The sequence below is a fragment of the Balaenoptera ricei genome, chromosome 5 (genome assembly GCF_028023285.1).
Source record: "Balaenoptera ricei isolate mBalRic1 chromosome 5, mBalRic1.hap2, whole genome shotgun sequence".
NCBI classification, from domain to species: Eukaryota; Metazoa; Chordata; class Mammalia; order Artiodactyla; family Balaenopteridae; genus Balaenoptera; species Balaenoptera ricei.
In genome coordinates, this window is record NC_082643.1 from 106,751,858 (window position 1) to 106,776,610 (window position 24,753).

General features: G+C 49.9%; 1 protein-coding gene across 1 annotated transcript in view; it reads right to left on the bottom strand.

Annotated features, from left to right (window-relative positions):
• Window positions 1-16,823, bottom strand: part of CRMP1 (collapsin response mediator protein 1) — a 65,742-nt gene extending 48,919 nt beyond the window's left edge. Inside the window, exon 1 of the mRNA XM_059923354.1 lies at window positions 16,443-16,823. Within this exon, the coding sequence (XP_059779337.1) occupies window positions 16,443-16,823 (381 nt within the window). The remainder of the gene's footprint in view (window positions 1-16,442) is intronic.
• Window positions 16,824-24,753: the final 7,930 nt, after the last annotated feature.

The window sequence follows — 24,753 nt, forward strand, 5'->3', positions numbered from 1 at the left end:
TGCCTTTGCTCTCTTCACAAACATTAACTGCTATGTTGAGCGCCGCTTACAAAAATGAGCCTTTAAAGCTTCAGACATTCTTACCCACACAACAGCAAAATAAACAACAGTCAGCCTCAACTAGGAGGGAGGGTCTGGATCACAGCGCATCTTTTGCATCACTGTCTGTCCCTGAGTGAAGCATGACGCCTCCCCGCATTCTGTTCTCCCTCCTTTCCTGCGTGGCGGGAATAAAGTCGGTCGTTTCCAATGCAAAGTCAGAGGAATAGAAAACTCATTACGGTCTGGGGAGCCTCGGAAGAAAACAGAGGTGCTACTCTCATCAAATCAACAACTTACCCCAAAATCACTAGTTTAGCAACCTTGGCTATCTGAAAAACAGCAGAGAACAAAAGCTGTTATTACAGAGACAGAGAAAGGCAGTGACTACATCATCAAGGAGAAGATGTTTGATCCGGGTTCTGAAATATGAGAAGTTCATGAAGCCGAAAAACGGAGGAGAAGGAGAACAGTCCAGCAAAATAAATAGTATATACACAGCAGTGTTCTGCAGTTTCCAGGTTCCACGCTGTAAATGAGGAAAGCGAAGGGGAATGTTGTGCTGTCCGTGGTCCTGAAACACCACTGGGCACTGGGACAGCGAGGTTTCTCCAAACCCTGGGACCCTGAAGATCCCTCTTCCTCCTACCTCACCCAGGCTTGGAGTTCCTCACTGCTTTTCTTTCTCAGCTCACAGACATATCTGTAATCTTTACATTGCCACGGAACAAAAACAATCACAGATTATGTTTCACAATGTATGTACTTGGTTTCAAATACATTTCACTCTGAGTGCTACCCTATCAATACTTTAATTATCCCACCCAGGAAGTTGTGGGGAGGGCACGTGACAGTCCCATGTCCCCTCTCCTACAATGCTTCACTAATACACACATCGGAATCTGGGGTCAGTGAATGAGTGAGTGCCAAAAACGGATCTCAGAGGTCTGGCCTTCACACGAAAAGGGCAGCTTCATCCGGGGGCTGCAAGTGCACACAGATTCTGATGAGGCTGCCTGATTTATCCGTGGGAAGGGGCTCAGAGAAACGAAATGAAAAGTTACTCCTGGAAAGATGAAGAATATCTTCCTCTCCAAAGGGCAAGCGTGAAAACGAGTCTCAAAAAGATAAGGGAAGCCGCATTTGGTAGAAATGTGCTTGCCCATGCATTGAGTGCAGGTGAAACGGCTTTCTCGTAAGGCGAGGAGATGTCAAGGTGAGTTCTGAAAGTTATTAGTCCTTCAGACTCTACAAGTCACTGACATTAAGGCTCACGCTGCAACTCAAACATTCAATAGGAAAGGTAGGCACACCCCTCACTCATGCAAGTACAACTCACAACATGGCACCAGAGCCTAGATAATCCTGAAAATCCACTGGAATTGTCTGCTAAAAACTCCAATCCAGGTGCTTTTGTAAAGATTTTCATTTGCCAGATCTAGTTTATGGGCCAGGAATTTGTTATTAACAAACATCTAGGATATTCTTGATGGAGACCCTCTGTGGTAGATTGTGTTATTTCTTTCACAACCTTTCCTGCCTTCCCACCCTTGCCATGCTCTGATGTGGGTGCAGGGCTCTCCCAGCCGCACTGACTGTGGGTGTGCCTACTTGAGTTGCTTTGACCAACAGAATGAGAGTGGATGTGACTGCACCAGTCTGAGCACAAGCTTTTAAGAGGCAGGTGGGTTCCAGCTCCATTTCTTGAGAGTCCATCCTCCACCATGAAAACCACAGGACCCAAGGAACGGTGTCTCCTTCAGTCTGAGTCCCAGAATGAGACGCTATGAGGAGCATGCCTGACCCAAAAAGAAGCCTAAAGACAAATCTAGCTAAGCCCTCCTAAGCCTCTGCCACCCACAGACCTGTGGACAACAAACAACTATTTGTTACTGTAAGCCACAGAATTACAGGGTTGTTTGTTACGTGGCATTACTGCATCAAAGCGAATTGATACACCATCCAAATGCTGTGCTGGGAGTCACAGCCACGGTGATGGCTGTCTGAGAGATTTTCCAGCTCAAATACTTCATAAACCCAGGACTCTGTTCCTACCTTTACTGACCAGAGCCCCCTTCCTCCCTGGCTCCCCTCACAGATCGCCCAACCAGCCTCCTTGCAGTGAGTGGCAAGTGCTGTCTGCAGTGCAGCTGCACACTCGTCTTTATTCACAGAAACGCAGCCCGTTTGCCTTTGGTTCTGCCTCAGCGGACGGCCTGTCAGCCGGTGGAGCTTTGCCACACTTTTCAGGAAAGCAACCCTGGAAGTGGCAACAGGCCTGAGACTGAATATAACGAGCACACATTGGTTCCCACCCGCGTGGGTCAGGGACACAGTGGCATTTTCCTCCTTCATGAATCAGAAATACAGGCGGTCCCCATGGACTGCAGGTCTCTTCTGTGAGCTCAGGCCCATTTCCATGACAACTGCAATTTTAACAGCGAGATTTCAAGCTCCATTGTCCCTGACAGACATTCAGGAAATATTCCCTGACGGAGTATCTGGCGTTAAAATAACACACCTCTGTCACGACCCCAGGAGTGGGCAAGGTCTTCAGGCTCCCTATAGAAGGATGATGCTAGCTAAATCTGTATATATGTGTAGACCCATTTCTGTATTTTTTTGTCTCTGCCTTTTACCTTATATAAAGCAATCTGAATAGAAATCCTTTGCCTTCAAGAAAACCACATTCCTGAGTACACACTAAGTATCATTTCTGCATTACATGGGTTTTCATTTTTAATTCTGAAGTCACCTTAAGAAGTGGGTATCATTGCTACAAATAAGGAAACTCCGAGAAGGGAAGTGATTTTGCTCAAGATCACACAGCCAGGAGATGGTGGAGTCAGATATGAACCTAGTACCACCTGGTACCTACAGAGTGACAGCCCAGCGTCCCGTGGTAGTTATCCCGGTGTTCTCCTCACTCTACCTAGTTAAGATGTCTGAGCCTCAGTTCCTTCCTTTGAAAAACGGGAATAAGCAGGAATAGACCATACATCTCAAGCCCGTTCCCAATGCCACGCACCTCACTGGTCCTTCTGATAGGATTGTTGCGACTGTGGCCAAAAGGGAGTAAGGCAGATTAAAGGGCTCTGGAAGTTGCAAAGGGCTCTCCAGTAGTAAGACATTAAAGGCAGAGCCCTGTTCACCTGATAAACACTGACAATGCCTCCTGTAAGCCAGATGCTTCTACACCTATTATCTCATTCAATACTCATTTAACAAAGAGGCAGTGCTGTCTGCTGGTTAAGGACATGGTAGTAGAGGCCAGAACGCCTGAGTTCTAATCGGGTCCCACACTTACTATCCTTGTGCCTTAGGCACGTTTACCTCTCTGTGCTTCAGTGTTCCATCTATAATGCAGAGAGTGGTTTTGAAAGTTAAATGAATTAATGTGTGGACAGAGCTTAGTGCCTGATTTTTAAACTCTTCCCATTGTGGGGAGATAAATCTCATTCAAATGCCCAGTTCCATCTTCAGCTTCTCTCTAACCTCTCACACCCCAAACCCAACTCTTTTGCAGATCTTGTTGCATCTGCTCCAGAAGTGTCCTCATACCCCCTGCTGATTTCCACCTCGCACAGCACCTGCTCCAGGTCAGCCTTCCCCACCTGTCTCCCTGCTGCCTGCCTTGTCCCCTCCACACGACAGCCAGTGACCTTTCTGGTCACAAATGCAACTATGTCGTGCCTCTCCTTAAACCCTTCACCAGCTTGTCCTCACACATAGGACAAAGTATGCCCTCCCAGGCTCTTTCTGGCCTGACCCCTGCCCTCTCCTGGCCTTGCGCTATACTCGTATACTCACACCATATTCTGGCTCTCTGAGCTGCACTTTCACACCCCGTGCCTTTGTCTGTGGCATCTGCTACCTGGATTTCTTGCCACACCTGCTCTGCCCATTGATTTCCAGCTCACCTTGTCAGGGGCAGTGTCCTGCTTCCAGGAACATGTGCTTACCTCCTGGAGTTCCTAAAGTGTAAGGCTTGCACCCTTATTAGCATTGTTTCACAACTGCACAGAACTTCATCTTTTGGCTCATTTTTATATGTCCATTTCCCGCATGAGACCATGAGATCCTTCACCCCAGAGACTACAGCTTGTTCCCACACAGCTTCTTAGCTGGGTGACCTGCGGCAATAACTTAATCTCTGTGTTTCAGCTGTTTTTTGGGTTTTTTTTGTTTTTTCTATTAGTGGAGCTAATCAAAGTACCCAACTCACAGGATTACTTAAGATAAGTAAAAGATCACGACACAGTGAATACCAGCCTATGAAGCCCAATGCTTTATGCTGAATGTTCTGTGTCTGTGCATTTGAGGAAGCAGGGAAAAGTTTCCATTGCTTTTATCAGTTTCTCAAAGGAGTCTATGGACCCAGAAAGTATTTAAACCAGTTTAAAAGGTGCCCAATAATTAAAGTTTTATTTTGGATCCATTTTGTTCTACATGCTCAGATATAAAGGACAGCAAAAAGAAAAAAAAAGCAGAAAAGAAAGGGAAAAAAGAGAAAAAAGGAGAGAAAAATCCAAACACTGTACTTGGAAATTGCAGTAAAGAACTGGGGCTATTTTGGAAGAGAGAAGGTCCTAAGTAACTGAGAAATATCGTCCAGAGCCTCTAGGAATATCACTGTGGAAGAGGAAGAAACCCGTGAAAAATTCTGAGGGCAAAAGGCAGACTCTCCCCTCTGCATACAAAAGACTTTCCAACAACAGAGCTGTCCAAGAGTAAAGCAGGCTGCTGTGTGAAGTGGTGATCTCCCTGCCCCTGGAGGTGGGCAAGGAGAGGGTACTTGCAATTCCTACACTAGAGGGGGGATTGGGGGTGGGGAAGAAGCAATGGACACTCTTTTCTGCCGCCTCAAATGCACAAACACTGAAAAATTTACATAATTTAAAAGGTTCCTTTCAACTTTGAGGTTGTATAAATCACATATTTGCTTCGGATTTAATCCCTAAGGGGCTATGAATATGGTCTGATATAAAGTACATGGCAGCATAACTTGGGGACAGGTACAAAATCTCGAACAGCCACGTATTTGCTTTATGCAATTCTGCATCAGATCCATGGAGTTTTCCCATGGAACTGACCCCAAGTTCTAACACCAAGTAGTTATTCAGTCAAGACCCTGGGGAAACATGTACTTTAATGATTCAACATATATATATGGAAGATTCCTCTTGTAAAAGCTTGCTCTCAGTGTGAAATGCAGTGAAGCCCATTAATATGCCAGATCTGCCTTCTCCCCACTGCCAAAGTACCACTTGGGAAGTCTTTATTTTTTACCTCCAGAAACCCTTCATGCCACCCTCATCTCCTTCTGGATGGTAACTACCTAAATGCTAAATCCATGGATAGGACATTTGTTAAGGTCAATTGCAAGAGTGTCTAAGACCTCACTCAGCAAAGATGCACAGCTTGCAATCTAGTTTTTATTCATCCACTCACAGAATATGGAGTCCCTGCTATGAGTCACCAATGCATAAGAGTGCTCCTGAGGAGATGCTGAGGAAAAGTAGATGTTGTCCCAATCCTCCAAGTGTGCACAGTCAAGTGGACAAACCGAAGTTACCCAAGTGGGAGCGCACCTGGGGCACAGGCCCAAGGAAGGAGTAGGAAGCGGAAACTTCGTATGTCCATAGCCATCACTTCCCTCCTTTTACCTGTTTACTCTTGTTTTCTAGACCAGCCTCTCTGTGAAGTATCCTAGATCCCATTCCATTTCCTAAACCACCAATTCAGAGTTGTCTTTTCTCACTAAGAGCAAAGTTAGGATTTGGTCTTTGCATCTCTCTATGGCAATGAATCTCAACCTTTCTGTGTTCCGGACATAGTTACAAATGGTATAAAAATTTGCAGCAGTCCTGAAGGGATTAAAGACATAAAACACCACCAAATGAGTCAGCAGCAATCACTACCATGTCATCCCAACTACAGTGTGACTGTGTCCATCTCAGAGGGCCTTTAGTGTCTCCTTAATTGAACTTGCTTACTCTTCAGCACCATGGCGCTGCGCCGTCCACTGCCCTGACCCTGTTCTCTTATGTGCTCAAGGGGCAAAGGCTTCTGATGTCCCCTTTCCATTACAAGAGCTTCCTTTTCCTCACAAAAAAATTAGACTCTATTCCATACTGTTCTGTTCGTGAGTGCTCAGGGATCCACCTGATAGATGTTACTAGAACAATTTGTAGACTTGGTTGTAGTAAACATAAACTTTAAATGCTGATCAAAATTTAGCAGCGCATCTACGCAGGATTTTTTCAGTACACCACTGTGCTCGCAGCACATGGGCTGAGAACCACTGGTTGCTGGAATATCTTGCATTTTCCTATCTTCCACCAGTGCCTCTTGTACATGGGTCCTTAATCTCTGTCTCTGGGCCTTGCCTCTCACCCCCATGCCGTTCTAACTGCCCAGTGAGACGCCTCAATTTGGTGATCAATCCTACCTCTAATTCAGCCTAGGAAACGATGCAGGCCTTTTCTTTCAAACTCACCTCTTAAACTTCCTGACCACCTCATTATCAGCTCTAACAGGTGTTTATTAGCATCTCTAATGTGCCACGCTGTTCACATTTAATCCTCGTATCTGCTCTGGAAAGACTGACACTGTGCTCCTCGCCATCAATTTAGGCCTTGATTATGCAACTTGCTTTGGCCAATGGTTATGAGCAGATATGAAATGTGCCGTAGTTGAGCAGGAGCTCGTAAAGGCATTTGTGCTTCAAGCCTCTGCTCCTTCAGCCTGTGTCTCAAGGTGAGGAGATACAAGGAGCAGACCCATTGTTCACAACAGCCAGGGGCAAAGCTACAGCCAATCCAGGCCCTCATGCAACATGAGCAAGAAATAAATGTGTGTTGCTGAAAACCATTGAGACTTTGGATTGTTTGCCATGGAACAAAGCTAACTAATACACCATCTTGCAGTAAGAATAATAACCACTAACCCGTAGAGCATATACTATGCGCAGGTACTATTCTAAATATCTCACATATATTAAGTCATTTAATTCTCAAGGGAAAAAAACCCTATGGAGTATTACTATTATTACCATTTTACAAGTTAGAAAATGGCTGCATAGAGAAAATAAGTGATTTGCCAAAATTACACAGCAAGCAAGTGGAGCAGCTAGGATTCAAATCCAAATAGTCTGGCTTCAGAATCCACAGTAATATATAATGTGGCCTTTATTATACCATCCTCCCAGTTCAAGAACTTCCAGAGGCTTCCTATTACCCACAGAATAAAGTCAGAATACCCTATAACTAGGAGCTGAATTATCTAATCTAACTCTGTAAAGAAAAGGAATATGAGGCCCAGAGAACTGACTTGTCCAAGATCAAATACCCCATTTGCATTTAAGCCAGACTTAGAACCCATGGGCTATTTCCATCACTTCGGGTGCATTCTACCTGACTCCCAAAGCCTTGTAGAATTCCCCAATCCCCCAGCCATTCAAATTTATTTCAAGATCCTCACCCTCGGATTTAGCTACGTAAAACTCCTCACTCTCTTCTGACAACATTCATTCCCCAGCCCAGGTCTTGACCCTGCTGTTCCACCTGCCTTGCATGTTCTTCCTTTGTCTCCACCAATCAAATCCCTCAACACCTAGCTCATGCCATCCCCTAAGCCCCAAGAGGGCACCTCTTATTGCCTCTGCCAATGCTGAGCCCTCCCTTCCCTGAACTTCTCTAACACCTGTGCTCTATTCCACACTTACCCTTTGGTCATTTTTAAGTCGTTCCATGTATGTGCAATTTTTCACTTAGATGGAAAGGTCAGGATCATGAAATACGTATTTTTTAACTGCTCATGACACCTTGCACAGTTCAAGGAACAAAAGTTATGTTATGCATAACATATGTTAAGTTATGCAGTTAACAGTCGTTGATTACCTGCCATTCTGAATTTTCATCTCCTCAAAGAGAGCCTGAGTTCGGGGAAGGGAACTATCGTCTATCTGTTAGCCACTTACTATGTGCCTGGTACATTCACATATGTCATATCATGTGTTTCCAGGTATTCAGTCTTGGCCAAGTTCATTACAAGACACAGGCAATCAGGGCTAAGTTGGCATCGTTATGTCATGGAAGATGTCACAACTCAGTATCACTTGCATGCTCACAAACACTTTTTAAGAATTTAATTTAAAATAATTCTTCCCCAAAGAAAATGGCCCACTTCTTCCTATCTGATCATGAACTTGACCTAACTGAGAGTGTCTGCTTCTCTGCCCTGGATGACAGAAGCTCTGAATCAGGACCATATGTCCAGAAGCACACCCACAGTGGTCCAAATCACTGGCAGGTTTGGTCTCTGCTCTTCCTTGAGCCTCAGTCTTGCTATTCTACTTCCCTCTGATTTCACTATATGCAGGATAAATCACTCTCGGCATCTCAAATCCTTTGCATAAAAAGGCAACGAGATAAACTAAATACTTATAGGTAGGCTGAATGCCATCCTCAGGAAGAAGCAAGTTTTTTGCATATTTGTCCATTAGAATAACTAATTCAGTCCAATGTAATTTTTATTTAATGATCTCTTTCTTCTCTGCTCATCTTTACTGTTTTACTGTTTGATCTAACACACACACACACAGACACACACACAAACACACACACACACACACACGCGCACACACACACACAGACAAACACAGAGATTTCAATCAGACAGTGACTATCTTACCAGGCAGACCAGCCCATCTACCCTCCCTGCTTGAACAGGACCTCTTCATTCCTCCACAAGACATTGAAGAAGCTTCCAAGTCTCTATAATCCTCAGTTTACTCTTTGGGAAACAGGCTGCCTTCCTCATAGGACTGTTCTGAAAACCCAACGAAAGATCACGGAAATCCTTTTGAATGCTGTAATGGTCTGCAAACTCATGATGTCGTATCTGTAATAACAATACTTCATAACCTTCGTGGTGGACACTCCTGGCTCCCCCTTCAGTGGCTCTGCTGGGACAGCTGCGTCTGCAGGGCCACGAGCCCTGTGCCTTTGTTTGCTCAGAGCCACACCCAGGATGCCCTTACTCACTTAACCACCGCAGTGGGCACCGAAAAACCCTTTTAACTAAATTAATCCCGCTATGCCATTAATTTTTGAAAAAAAAGCCACACATGAAGAGAGCTTTATTAATGCTTTAAACAATCCTTGGGGGCTGAAGCCAAGTGTTTTGGCTTTTTCCCTCTTCTCTATCAGGCTACTCTAGCATCTCAGAAAAAGGCTGAGGCAGAGAAAAGAGGAAAAGACACCATAGTCCACATGAGTAGAGCATTTTTGTGATTCAGCCGTGCCCCTGCCTTTGCCCACACTGTGCCCTGTCTGGAGTGTCCCTTTTCGTTCTCTGCTCACATACTCTCTCTCCTATCTCTGATTTCACTGCCGAATCTGAGACCTTACCCCCTTTGTTCAGATGAGCAAGCTGAGGCCCACAGGAGCACAGTGACCCAACATCAAGCAGGTGGGAACCTGGAGATGCAGCTGACAGCTGTATCTTGGTCCTTTTTTAAGCCCCCCCGGGTCCCTCCACAGGCCACACATACCGTGGCTGCCAAAAACATCTTAACCATCTCTAGGATTCGCTCTAACTGCACAGAGAAGCCACACTTGGTCACAGAGGTTGGGCTCCTGCAATGCTGACTTTCCTTCAGTTTCTCCAACGGGCCACACTCTTTTGCCACAGAACCCCTCCCTCCTCCCCCACCAGGACTAGGCTGGGTGTCCCTGCTGTGGTCTCCTCAGCCTCTTGTACTTCCCTTTATAACACCCCCCCACCAATATTTTGTTGCTATTTCAGGCTGAAATGCCAGTCTTTGCTAAACTCTGTGAAGGCAAAGGGCATGCCCATCTCATGCCCACTTTCCTTAGCACCCAGACAGTGGCAGGCACAGACCAGGTGCTTATTATTAACTTACCAAATCAGTTCTATTGATTGAACAGGTTACGGGTGCAGCATGTGGAAAGCCACAATGCCTATCCATTCATTTAATGGCAGTCTGGTTCCTGTCAGACCACGTACATTATCAGCAAAAGGTCCTCAGGAAGCTGTGGGTCCTACAGAGGAGCTCCATCCAAGTCCATCCTCTCTGGCGTCTCCTTTAAACCACACATTTTTCTAGCTGGAGTGGACTATGTGGGCCAAACTAAACACCAAACTAAACTAAATGTTTCATCAAGGACAGCTTTCCCAGGAAATACGGGGCATTTTCAGCATCTCTCCTCCGCATGCTATTGAAGCTGTGGGATCCACTCCATGTGATTCTCTTTTACACACGGGTTGACTACCTGCTTCGCACAAAGGACTAAAGCAGCGGGATCAGCCAGCAGTTCTGAAGCCCTTACTGTGTGCCTACCAAACACTAAGCACTTTGCCAGTGTCCTCTCAGATGCTCAAGGGTCCTGTGAAATGGCCAGTGCTAAGCCCACTTCGGATATCAGAGCACGGAGGCTCAGAGAGGAGGCACCGCAGGGATGCACACCCAGATCCGTCTGCTGCAAAAGCCTGGGCAGTTTATCTCCACTCCAGAGGGCCACAGCCCGCAGGCAGGGTGACCGTTGCGGCTGTGCAGGCAGAACTACACAACTCCGGAGGCACTGTTCCCACACACCTGCCTCAAAGACCATCTGGCTAAACTTGCTTCTTGGAAACCGGGATCCTGAATGGGGCACAGACCTGCCATGGGCAATAGCCACAAAGGTACTCCGGGTTCCTGACTCATCAGTCACTACATCTCCTCTACCTCCATCTCCTGCCTCAGTTCCCCTGGGGTCAGGGTTGGAGAGTCGGAAAGCCCGGACCGGCTCATGCAAATATCCAGTTCGTTCCTCCCACACTGCCTAGCCCAGGGCAACCACATCCCTTCCATTGATTCTTAGCCGACTACAGTGTTAAGGGATTGGTCACTTATACCGCTGTGTCTCAGAGGGCAAGGATTAGGGATGGGCAAGAGGTGGTCCCCACCCTCAGGGGGCACATCTCTGGATGGTAACTCAGCAAAGGTCTGCTGACAAGAACTGAAGCTGGGCGGAAGAGGAGTTTTCTAAGAGAGACTCAATCCAGAGTTGGGCAGAATGCAGGGCTGTTCTGGGCAGGCGAGGGGTCCCAGTTCTTTCCCAACCTTCCTCTCAATTGCGCCCCCAACCAGTGCTCCAGCCTCTGAGAACTTTATGTGGACAATGCCTCCTTCGAAAGATTTATTGAGAAGATTCAAGAAAACAAGATCCACAATACACTGGGCAGGCAAGTGGGAAATGTCAGCTTCTTCCCCCCTACCCAAGGCTGCCCTCTCCAAGGTGTTCTGGGACCATCCCTGAGCCTGGATTCTGGATAAAGGCGGATGCTAGGTCTCCTGCCCTCAAACCTCAAGCACTGCCCTGGAGGATTCCATCATGCCTTCCAGCACCTGGCTGCTCAGATATCAGCCACCCAAGGCCCATGGGTTTCACCAGCACCTGTGGTCCACATCCCTCAGGAATGGTTTGGTTCAACTCTGGTGCCAGGCAGGGAATGGGGTGGAGGCCAGGTCTCTGGACCCGCTGTGTCCTCAGCTCCCCACCCTGTGACAAAGCATAAAGACCAGGGATCCTTTGTTTCCGGCCACACCCAGGGACACCGAGGACAGCTCAGCCACCGCCACCATTCCCACCCCCCGGTGTTAACCCTTCCCGGGACACAGACGCCAGGGCCGCCCCATCAGGTTATTTTTAGCTGCAGTGAGGAATGGGAGGGGCTCCTCCATCATGGCGCTGTCTCTAGGTCCAGACTTCCACTTCATCGGTTTGGGCGGGGAGTGAGGGGGCGGGGGGGGGGGGGAGGGGCGGTGGTCGATCATTTTCCTTACTCTGGCGGGGAAGAAACGCTGCCGCGAGGTGCAACAGCTAGACGGTGCAAAGGCCGCCCGCTGGAGGCTCAGCTCCAGGGCCAGAGGGAGGGGGTTCGGACACCGCGCCCCTCCCTCTTTTGTTCAGCTCCGCATCCTCTGGGTCCACGCCATCCGCTGCAAGCCCGCGGGGAGAGGGACCCGAGGCTCCCGCCCCGCCCCGCCACGCCGGGCTGCCCTCCCCCCCATTGTCCCCAGAAGCTGGGGGGAGGAGGCTGCAAGGCCGAGACCGGCCCCGCCCCACCCGCCGCGACGCAGGAAGCCCCTCGGGGGCCGCCCCTTAGGTTCCCCAGCGGATCCCGACCCCGGCGGCGACCACCACCACCTCGCCAAGAGCGGCGGGGCCAGGGCGGGGGCCCAGCTTACCGTGATATGCGGAATGCTCTTCTTGCCCTGGTAAGACATGGCCCCCCTCTGGCGCCCTCCGCCCGGCCGGTGGACCTGTGGGGCTGGCTTTCGCTCTGTCCGGCTCTCTCTCGGTCCCGCTCCCCGCGGGCGCGGTGACAAAGACCCGAGCTCAGTGAAGACAGGGACGGAGGCTCGGCGCCCGCGGCTGCCCACGCGCCCGGCTGCCCCGGCTGCTCGGCCCGCCCGCCGCCGCTGCCGCTCCGGCTGCCAGCACCGCCCCGCTCCGCGAGGAGGGCGGGAGGAGGAGGGAGAGGCGAGGGCGGGAGGAGGGGGCTGCAGGCAGACAGCTCCTCCCGGCGGCGCGGAGCCGAGCCCGATTCGCCCCTCTCAGCTAGAACCAGGAAGCGCTTCCCCGCATATCCCCCCCACTCCGCCCCCCGCCCCCTCCCCAACCGCCCAGCCCCGCCGACCCCCGCCCTGCGCACACGCCCTCTGCTGGGCCCCGGCCTCGCTCTCGGATTGGGTAGGTCTGGTTTTCAGGGCTCCTTTAAAAGCCAGAGATGAACTTCGGGTGCGCAGGCAGAGGCCGTGGGCAGCGCCACAGGTGTGCAGCACTGCATCTGCAGGCCTCCCCGAACATCTGCGTGGGGGAGGGAGTGTGGGCCGGGTGTCCAGAACCCGCCCCGGCTGCTGGTGCGCTCGAGGACCTCCAGGATCCAGCCCAGGCCTCTCGTTCCACAGCCTGCGTTAGTCCCTCTGCTGCGCCACTCCCTGAATAGACCAAGCACATCTCCAAGCCCAAGTCCAAGCCTTTATTCAAACTGTGTCCTCTCTCTGAATATCTTACCTCAGACAGAAGCCTATCTATTCTCCCAGACTCACCTCCTAGGGCTTCTCCATAAAGCCTTTCTCTGCCACTCCTCCCACCCCCATCATTGAACCAGCCTCCCTCCCTCCCTGCAGCAGGGACCCCAGAGACAAAGCCCTAATTAGTGGCTGACCTGCTCTACCGCCTGCAGCCCCTCTCTCATCACAGGGCCCCCTGCCATTGGGGCCACCGGCTTATCCCCAGAGCCTTGTCTACCAGGCAGTAACTGATGATTGCAGAGCCAGACCATTGGCACTAAGGAGCCCAGAGCCCCCAGACAGGCTAGCGGTCAGGAGGGAGAAAAGGATGTCCTGGTTCCCAGTGGAGAGTGGACACCAGCCCCAGCACCCATAATCCAGATGTTGCTTTGGGGAGAGGTGGGCAGGAGTCCTGGGCTAGCTTGATTAACTTCTTGACAGAAGAGGGAAGGGGGGGGAGCCCTAGCAAGCCCCCATAGGACTAGACAGGTGCCTCCCAAATCCAGGCAGATTAAAATGCCAACCTTCTACTTTCTGCCTATAAAACCCAAACCCACAGGCTCGGTAAAAAGACCCCACCTTCTTTACTTCCAGTTGCCACCCAGAGGGAGGGGTGCCAGGCCTGGTAAAGCTCCCACCACTCAGGTTAGGGCCTGAAGCCTTTACCTCCACTGCCACCTGGAGGCCAGTCCTCCAGTCCAGGACAGAAGGCCAGAGATGCCTGGGCCTTAAAGTGGAGATAGGGTTGTATGTTCATAAAATAGAAACGGCTTAGTATTCCAGGAACATTAGGCCATAAGTTCCCCATTTCACAGGTGCGAAATTGAGGCTTACAGAGATAGAATGAAATCTTAGATACAAAGCATGTTAGCTGCAGCAGAGCAGTATCTGGAAGCCAGTTTCCTGCACAACTTGTCTAGAGCTCATTCTCGGCTCTGAGTTGGGTCCTAAATTCTTGTTGCTGACCGGAAATTGCAGGTCTCCCTCTCTCTGACTCTACATCCCCTTCCTCAGCGTTGCTAAGGGCTAGGTTCCACGAACCAGGGCCCCTCCCAGGCTTCAGTCTGGGCAGGGAAGCTCCAGGATTGGAGAGGAGACCTCCTGCGTATCGGGGGAGGGGCCCGCGTCTGCTATTGGCCAAACAGACCACCGCTCCCAAGTGGACTTCCCGGGTACAAAAGCGCCGCAGTTGCACAGCCTTGGGCCTCTGCAGACGCTGCGCCTGCGCCGCAGAAACCCCTCCTCCCTCCCCGGGAAAGAGCTTTACGGACGGGGGGGAAGGGCCCCGGCACCCTCTGCAAAGCTCAGGAGGAGCGAGGCCCGCCGGCCCACGAACCCGAACCCCGTGGCTGCTCGGTCCGCAGAAAGTAAAACTCTCCCCCCCAGGGAGACCGCGAGCACCTAGGCTCCACAGTCCCGAACCTCGCGTGCTCCTGGAGCCCTTGGCGCGCCGGAGGCGCTGCCTTTTGTCCAGTACCCGAGAAGCCATGGAGAAAGAGAAGGCTAGAGGGGGGAGAGGAAAGAGGAGTGGGAGAAGTGAAGGGATCAGCGTCCCCAAGGGCCGAGGCGCGGCTGCGGAGCCGTCCCAGACAGAGCCCAGGGGCGATGCTGGCTTTGGTGACACTGACTGCAGCTCCATCAGGGACGCTCTTCCACAGCTCCCGGCCGTGCACAAAGCTCTCTCGCCTCCCTGATACTCCACCACGCCTTGAGGGAGGCTGGGAGATGCCACCTCCATTTCACAGATGAAGAAGCTGAGGCTCAAGAGGACGCAGAGCCTTGACTGGCAACTAGTATTCTCCGGTATTGGCCCCGGCTTCTTGGTCCGCGGCCCCGAAGCCTCCCGCTCGGGCTGTGAAGCCTGGATCCCAAGCGAGGTCGGACACTAGGGAAGGAGGTGGGCAGGGCAAGATATAGAAGGGATAGGGACAAGGAGACGGGACCCTCTCGATATCTCCATTCCTTGCCCCCCCCCCACACCCCCTCGCTGTAGACCTTCCTCTCGCGAGGCTCCGGATTCAGGACCACGGAGAGTTCCCGAGCTACCGAGACAGAATACCCGGGGCGTGGGGGTGGGGGCAGGAGGAGACCCACTATTGGGTCGTAGCAGCCACAGGCCGGCCCAGCACGCCCGCCCCTCCTCCAGGAAGCCCTCCCAGATTTCTGTCCAGATCAAGCTCTGCCTCCTCCCGGCTCACTGTATGCCTCTCAGAGCATTTAAGGGGAGAAGGGTTAATAAAAATGATGATAATGATCAAACTCATAATAAACAACGAACATTTATTGTATGCTCACTACGTAGTGGCATTAACTGATTTAATTTTCACAATGAATTTGTCACCCACCCTGGCCTAGGGTGGGGCCGGAGTGCTAAACAGGGAACCCAGCACCTATCAGGGGCCTGGGACCTGAGCAGTGCTCAGACATGGAGTTCTGGGGTAAGGCTACAGCTCGTCGGCCCTCGAGTGCTCCAACTTCCGTTTTCCAAGCACCTCACCCATATATCCCAAAGCTGGGTCGTCTACCCATTTTCCCCCAATGCTCTGGCGACCCCAGCTAAAGGGAGATGAGCCATAGGGCCCACGACCTGGCGTTCCCTCTCCCTGATGTTTCCCCACTTTCGTGGGGGGGAACCTCCAAGTCTAGGAAGCTACTGACCCCGGTTCAACCCCCCTCTCTGCCTCCAACTTGCTCTGTGAAGTGAGCACACAGGCGTTGTGCTGTGGGACTCAGGACATCCTCTGAAGATGTCGGTGATTGCGGCTAGCGGTTTCCAGTTCTATCTGCCCCACGATCTAAATCTTTAACCAAATCCTTCCCCCAGAAAATACAGAGGGAGCATTCAGGAAAGGCCCTACTATAGAACACATAGTAGGTGCTCTATAATTCCTCATGAGTGAGTGAATAAATGAAGGGATGAATGCGGGACAGAGCTCCCTGTCTTTTCATAAAGCAGAAAAGGAGGATCATTGGATGAAATTAACCCCAGAGGTCCCTCTGCGCTTTAAGGGACCATGTGGCGGCTTTAGCCAACTTACTTCCCCTCTCAGAACCTCGCTCTCCCTTTCTGCAGTGGAGGAGCGGGAGGGCTGGATCTCGAAAGACCCTTTGGAGTCTCACGGACTATGCTGGCCAACGCTGACCGAGTCGCATAACCTCTCCGAACCTCCTGAATGATGGGGTGGGGGAGGGGCGTTCCGTAGCTCTCCCAAGCCTGGCCACAGTGGCCCCAGCACTCCCGCCCGGGCACTGCCCCACGCCCAGCGACCCGAGGGTCCCGTCCCCTCCGTCCGGCCCACGCGCGCCCCGAGGGTACCTGGCCATTGTCCCGGCCGAGTGGCAGGGCGCGGGGCGCGGGGCAGCGGATGCGCAGCGCAGGCGGTCGCTCGTCGCGCTCGCCCGGCGAACTGACTGCCGAGCCCGAGGGATCGCTCACGTCGCTGGCCGTGTCCTCGCTGCCTCCGGGCCCCGGCAGGCCGACCGCGTCAAGCCGGCCCGCACTGCGCGGTGTGCGCGCGGAGCCGCGGCGGCCCACGCTGTACGCGTCGAAGTCGATGGTCTTATTCTCGTAGGCGCCCTCCACCGCGGCGAACATGCCGCCGTACTTCTGGCGCGGGGTCTGCGCCGCGCTGCCCGGCCGCGCCAGGTACACGGGCAGGTCGTCCTCCGTGTTCCACGCGCGCCGCCGGTCCGCCATACCGGTCCAAGGCCGGCCGCCCGCCCGCGCCCCCGCCCGCCCGCGGCCCTAGCCACCGCTGTGCGCCGAGCTCAGCGCTCCGTAAGGGCCGAGTCTGCCCAGGAGAGACTGCGGCCCGAGGAGGGGCGGGGCGGGGCGCGAGGCGGGGCGGGGCGGGGCGGGGGCGGGGGCTCCGGGCGGCTGTCGGTGAGCGCAGCGGCAGGCTACAAAGGACCGGGAGGCGGGGACTGCAGCGAGGGCGGGGAGGGACCGTGACGAGCCCTCGCCGCAGCGCCGAGGGCGGGCAGCAGAACTGCAGTGCCCTCGCCGCGCCCCCCGCTCCCCGCCCACAGGCTGAGCGCGGGGCGCGAGGAGAGCGAGGGGTGCTAACCGCGAGCACGCACACACACACGCTCCCGAGGCACACGCAGGTTGGTACTAGCACACCAGACAATTATGCCATACAAACACGTGAGAAATGCACAAACATGCTGGCACACACAAGAGTCGATCACACTACACGCTCCCTAGACATACGTAGGCTCGTTCACGCACATCAGAGACAATTTTGCACACACATACATGCTTGTACATATTCCTAGTCAATGACACACACACACACACACACACACACACACACACACACACACCCCAGAAATTCTCAGTCACCCAACCCAGCGCATAGACAGCATCACACTGAGATTGATTGCACAACCAGAGAGAGACTCTCACACACTGGACACTGCATTCATTCACTCAGCACTATTATATTGAGTGCCCTGCTGGTGCCTAGCACGTTGTTGGCACTGGGAACAGTACTGTGAACAAAATAGACCGAGTTCTGCCCTCTGGGAGCTGACATTCTAAGGAGGAAAGAGACAAACACACACATAGTGTACCGGCCAGTGCTGGACACCAGGAAGGATGAAACAGCAAGTCAAGAGGGATGTGCTGGGTCCACATTCACACTGACAGACAACAGAAAAACACTCTTGCATGTGAACCAATGACTCACACATGTACACGAGGCTCATGCCAGCAACATCCACACAACAAAGAGATTTTCACGCCAAAGGCAAACTCACAAGATGACTCCACACGCATAAACCCCGACAGGATGCCTACACACAAATCCACACCAGAAATATGGGTAGTTGGGAGCTTAAATAGAAACGCCCCAGAAAAAGACACACAAAGAGATAGATCATCTCACACACATGCACACACTCCTGTCAGTCACCCAGACAAATATTCCCCATTTCAGGGTCACTTCCCATGACCACTGATGCGGCGTACCCTTGCTGAGCTAGGAGCTTGCAGCCTGGGAGTCCCAGGATTCCTCTGACTAGGGCCAGGGTGAAGGGCGAGGGGCCTCGGGGTCACTCTGCTGGGGCTCCCCTCTACCCCTCTTCAAAGCCAGGTGCCATGTGCCTTCCCTAGATACCCTCGCTCATTTTTCCCTGATCATTATCAGGCAGAGAGTCCTAAGAGTCTCCAGGGACATGGTGGTCCCAGCTGCTCTTTCTGGATGGGTGGAATCACCAGCTGCCGACCCGCTCCTCAAGCAAGTTCAGACATGTGGCAACAGGCTGGGTGGGGACCCAGCTGGGAACTTCAGTGCCTTGTGCTGCACCCCACCTCTCACCCTGCCAGCTTCCAGTGCTGGGAACTGTCCCTTCAGTACTCGGCCTCACTGGTTCCAGGAGTCCCAGACTCTGCAAGACTCTGGGGTGCAGTGCAAGTGTGTTTTTAATGAAACCTTCTATCTGTCCTGTGAAATACTGTTCCCAGCACATTCCAGGCAAGGAAATTTCCTGTTGAAGACCACATAGAAACTTCTTCTAAAGCTCCAAAACTCTTTGTGGTGACCAAACTCATAGAAACATCAGAGAAACCAAGAATCTGAGTTAGATGAAATTTTGAGGTCAATCCTCATACTTGGATGCCTGAATCTGCTCTCACATCTTGAGGAGACTGTCTCTCCAGCTTTGCTTAAATACCGCTGGTAATGGAGACCTCACTACTTTCCAAGAAAACCCTTTTCATTGGGAGAAAGGGCTAGGCAGTTGCCAAGATTAGGAGGGAGTAACACAGAGGGAGGAGAGAAAGGGTTGTCTTTGTGTAGAAGCAAGAAAGTATAAGAATAACTCCCACTTACAGAGTTTACTACATGCCAAGGACCATTGTAGACTTTGTACATGCAGTTACTCTTTTAAGGCTCACAGCGACCTTTGAGATATGTACCGTTTTAGCCACCTTTTACAAATGAGAAAACTGAGTCTCAAGGAGATACGTAACTTGTCTAGGGTCACAGCTGGTAAATGATGCCACTTTGGATTGAAACACAGTAGTCTGGTCCCAGAGTCTGCATCTTAACCAGTATCATTTTCCCTCCCCCAAGAAGCCTGGCTGAAGAGCTCCCACTGGGAAAGGGGGGAAGAAGGCATGAACCTGGCATAGTTAGAAGAGACTAGATTTTTGAGTTTGAATCCTGTCCTCCATGCAACCTTGGGCAACTAATCATTCCACATTCATCCAACACACATCTTGGGCACCCACTGTGTCACTGACTTTATTTTCCTCCTGACTTTATTTTCCTCCTCATCTGACTTTATTTTCCTCCTCATCTCTCCTGTCTTCTAGAGGAGGGGGATCTGACTTTTACTGAGCTCCTACCATGTGTCAGGGTCTATGAACACTCTGTTTATTTCCACACGTTACATCCTGCTTTCAGCAGCCCCCTTGGCAGATGTTGCCCCCTCCGTTTCCAGGCTGGAATGCTGAGGATGACAAAGCTTAAACCTACTGCTCAAGTTAACCTCCAGGAAGTGACCATGCTGGGATTCCACCTCAGGTTTGTCTGAGTTCTTTCTACAACATCTCCTCATCTCAAGACCAGTAACCCCAGTGTAACAGAAGAAGGGAGGCAGGAAACAAAGTCAGGGTATAAGTTAGGAAATGCACCCACCAGCCTGCAGGGAGACCAAGGGGAGCAGCGTCTGGCAGAGGCCAATAGAGGAAAGCCCAGGAAACCTGAGCAAACTGCACTTGGTCCAGAGGTTGGCTGTCACCTTCCCCATCCTGTCCTCTGATGGCTCTCAGTCCTCCAGGGAAGGAATGCTCATAAGTGTATTAAACCATGACATCTGGTGAAGGACAAGCCTCCAGCTCATCCTGTCAGACCAGGAAGGCTTCAGGGTGAGGGCAGCGAACAGAGTGGGCAGGGAGAGGACAGGAGACACCACTCAGCTCTGATGCATATTCTCCATCAGGACTTTTTTGGCAAACACACACACAAAAAAGATTTTTTTTAAAACCTCATAAGTTATAAAAATGAGAAGAAGGGAATTGTAGTTTATTGTTAGGTGCATAATACTCAGCAAATCTGTGAGGCAAGTAATGGATTATTGCACTCATTGTGGAAATAAGGAAAAAGGTTCAGAGAAGTAAAGCAACCTCCCTAAAGTTATATGGCCAGAAAGTGGCAGAGATCCAGTTCAAATGCAGGCCTGTTTGATTCTAAAATGTTTGTTTTCCTCTGCTGCCTCCAAATCAGTTTGTAGGGGATTGTGGTAGGCAGAATAATGATGCCTTCTTCCCAAAGATGTTTACCTCCTAATCCCAGAACCTGTATATATGTTACCTTACATTGCAAAAGGTAACTTGCAGATGTGATAAAGCTCAGGATCCTGAGATGGGGCGATTATCCTGGTTTATCCAGGTTGGCCTAATGTAATCACAAGAGTCCTTAATAAGTGAAAGAGGGAAGGAGACAGGAGGGTCAGAGTCAGAGAAGGAGATGTGACAACAGAAGCAGGTGCCAGAGCCAGAGCAAGATTTGAAGATGCAATGCTGTTGGCTTTGAAGACGGAGGAAGGGAGCACGAGCCCAAGAATGCAGGAAGCTTACAGAATTTGGAAAAGGCAAGGAAGCCAATTCTTCCCTAGAGTCTCCAGTAAGAACACAGCCCTGCCAATACCTTGATTTATAGCCCAGTGAGACCCATTTCGGACCTCTCTTCTCCATAACTGTAAGATAATAAATATGTGTTGTTTTAAGCCCCTAGGTTCATGGAAATTTGTTACAGCAAAAATGGTAAACCAATACAGGCATATAATGGATCATACAGGACATCACCTGATTACTTGTGAGAAGTGGACTTGACTTCTGGGAAGATCGTTTATTCCCCACCAAAAATCAAGAGTCTTGGATTCGTTGCCTTTTTGTATTGTGTTAGGGTCTACAACACTATGTAAGGAACCATCAATAAGTTAAACATTCAAAAAAGAAAAAAAAACTTTAACTGTGAAAAAGGATACATTTTAATGTACAAAATTACACAAATTATACATTTAACTAACATAGAAAAATACATCTTGGTAACAAGAGAAAATGCCAGCCTATTTTACACAAGATTGAGCAATCATTACAAATCTTGAAAACACAGAAAGGAGTATTGAGTCCGATTCACAACTGGTCAGGAATCTGATGGGCATCTCCGATGACTGATTGCTCTGTTCATTTCACTGCAGGCAGGAGTTTGGGGACAGCCACTGCTTCAGGACCCAAGGGAGGGTCCCACTGCAGAACATCCAAAAGGAAGCGGGGTCCACCTATGTTGCCAGACCACTTCCATGTGAACCAATGCTTCTAACCGAGGGGAGAGGCAGAGCATGGACTGCCAAAATTCTGACCCTGTGTTGATTAATAGAGGTGCATAATATAGGAGTCCTTTTAGATTCATGCAATTGCAAGGTGTCTAGTTGTTGTGCATTTGGGATCCAGGAGGAAAGTACACAGTTTCCAAACTGATGTCTGTGCTTCACAGCTTTCATGTGATATCTGCCCAGGATTCAACCTGGAAGAGTGAGGAGACCGAGGAGCTTCTGCCAAAATGAACTCACAAGCCATGTTCGTCACCTTTGCCAGTGACACCCAAGTCCCTTTCCTGCTTCACCAGCAGAAGTTGGTTGTGCAAATCTGAACGTTGGGAGATCATCTTAGTCACCCAGCTGAGGTTGGTGGTGCATGTCCCACCATGGCACTGAAATGTGTCTGGACCATTTCCAAAATGTTGAGGGAAGGTTCTCAATGTTCACAGAGCACTAATATGTGCTGAGTGCTTTAAAAAAAAAAAAACCTGTGCTCTCTCATTAAGGCTCACACCTTCCCTGATGTTTCCCTGGAGGACATTGAGACTGCGAGAGGTAAGTATTCCGTTCAAGCTTGCACAACCAGTTGGTGGCAGGGTCATAGTTCGAACCCCATGTATCTGGCCCATAACCCATTCTGTGAAAGGCAGAACTTGTCCTTGTCCCGATGCAAAGTCTAATAGTTAATAGTTATAACATTGCTGCATCGATATTTATTGTCCCCATCACTTTCAATGTCATATTTGCAAACAATGTGTTATATCACTTTACGTTAAAAAGAAAATATTGATAGAGTTGATACCGAGTTTTCAGCACATTCGTCTTTCTCTTCCCTATTCTACCACCATATAAAGGTATCATCAGTCTACCTTTGGGCATAGCCTGATGATATTTTTCAAAGACAAAAAAAAATTGTTATTAAAGCAAACCTTATTTTGATGGTATCAATTCCCCCATTAGTCTTCCCATGACTCTATGTAATACATTTATGCCAAGGATGCAGACGTCAGATTGGATGGGAGCTGTGCTTGCTGAAACCAGAGTAGGATTTAGGGAAACGGGATAAAGCAAGCCCAATCCTTCCATCCTAAGCCTATTGACTTTTTAAAAGCAGTTTTAGATCCAAGGCATATACTATCTTTTTCTAGAAATTCTCATAAAACAGGAAAGAGGACTAAATACATCCACAAACCCCAGGGGTTTCTTCTTCTCTGCCCATTAAAGTACCAGAGAATTTCCCAAAAATTTATTTCAGAGCCAGGTAGGAACCCAGCTGGCCGCTGGTGCAAATGCCGAATAGAAATCTGTTTCTATTTGCTTACACAACTGGTCAATTTATATATCACACTGGACTTAGAATATCTATTTCTGGAAGATTTCAGGATTCAAGCAACTGTACCCAAGAAATCTGCTTTGTGTGCCTATTGCATCACTCAACTGTATAATCTGAACTTCCGTGTAACCATGCCATGATCAGCCACCAAGCACTTGGCATCCAGTTCTGCTTATGGTGGAGCTGAATGCTACAGCATGCTACGCATTTCATTTTCATAGGTCCACTAGCTGCTTAAAAGGTGAAGTTACCACGCTGACTCATGGTCCAAAATATTCCAAAGATGAGAACTATCCTCTTGTCAACTCTGAGGATACATTTCTTTCCTAGCAAGGAACAAAAATAAATGAGTCTGACACAAAAGAAACACACAATGGCATCTGGGAATTTAATTAACACAGGGGATGGGAGAATGAAAAGTGATTGTGAGGCTACAGTGTTGTGGTTCTCCCCCTGGCTGCCCATTAGAATCACTGGGGGACTCTTTAAAGATCCCTGCCTGGGACCCACGCAAGACAACCTGACTTAGGTGGCCTGGAGAGGGAGCTGGGCATCGGACTTCTAACTGCTCTCCAGGTGAGCCCAACATGCAACCAGGGTGAAGAATCATCACTACAGAGGGCAACCTTCTACTGGTAGCCTAGAGAGGGGGCGTGGCAGGGTTCATGCCACACCTGTCCCCTGACTCCCAGCCCAGAGCCCCTCCAACTGCAAGGCACTGTCTGAATAAAGAAAAAGAGGCTAAATGTCTAAAATATGTCAGAAATGTCTAGCACCCTATTCTCCGATGTGGACTGAGTTCTCAAGAAGTTTCTCATTCCAGACCTGGAATTTCACCCTAGAATTAAACAAGAGCTGTGAATCTCTTTTAAAAAAGCTTACCAGCCTGAATGTAAAAAGCCACATTCAAGTTTGCGAAGTTTACTCAACAAATTGCTGAGTAACACAAATAGAAGGAAAGAAACTCATCTTTTAAAGGATTTGGGCTCCCCGTCCTCTGCAATGATGGATAAGTAAGCTCATACAGTAATCTCATCACAGAGTGATTCATAAACTTTTGATCAGCTTTGCTGCTTCATTTTCACACTGGGAAACTAAGGTAGGGAAGGAAGGCTGTGGAGGGGTGGATTTAAACTACAGTCATCTCAGCCTAGCTAAGAAGTAAGTGAGTTTTCGTGATATCTTGGGATTCAGGGCTTCCCCAGGGAGAAACGTGGGGAAAATTCTTTGATAGAATAAATGTTGGTAAGTGATGACATGTGGATTGTAATCATTAGAAAATTAATTGCATCAGACCCAGATCTAAAATTCCAAATCAGAAGAACGGGCATCGTGGCACAGCTGGAGAACCCTGTATGAGATATCAGAACCAGATTCGGCTCCATCTGCCATCAAGAGGCTGTGTGACTATGGGTGTTCACTTAACCTCTCTGGGCTTCAGTTTCCTCACCTATCAAATGGGAAAAGGCAAGGTGCTACTACTAAAGTCTCTAGCTCTAACAATGGATGCTTCCAGATCTGTTATTTTAATTACTGCACTACTGGCCTGCCTGGGAAAGGCAGAGCCATCAGACCACGTGGACTCTGTGTGTCTTCGCTTCTGCCACACCTCTAGTGAACCTATTTTAAGAACACTGCCTAGCAGTGCATGGGGTAATGTTGCCATGCCAACTCGCTGGCTGTTGCTAATCACGATCTATGAATGTGCAGTACAACCATCTGACAAGCAATTCTCTTCTTCCTTAGCCTGGATACCTCTTCCAAATTGTCATAAGACAGACCACCTTCTTCATAATAGCACACAGTAGGTACATAATGGGTGTGCATTTAATTAATGATGTGAATCAATGACATGAAAGTGTATGCACCACACTGAAGTCTGCAAAGTGTTTTCCCATGCAGTGTATCTATTAACGCTCCCAGCAGGTGCTAAGGCAGGTATTTTATTGCTCCATTTGCCAAGTGA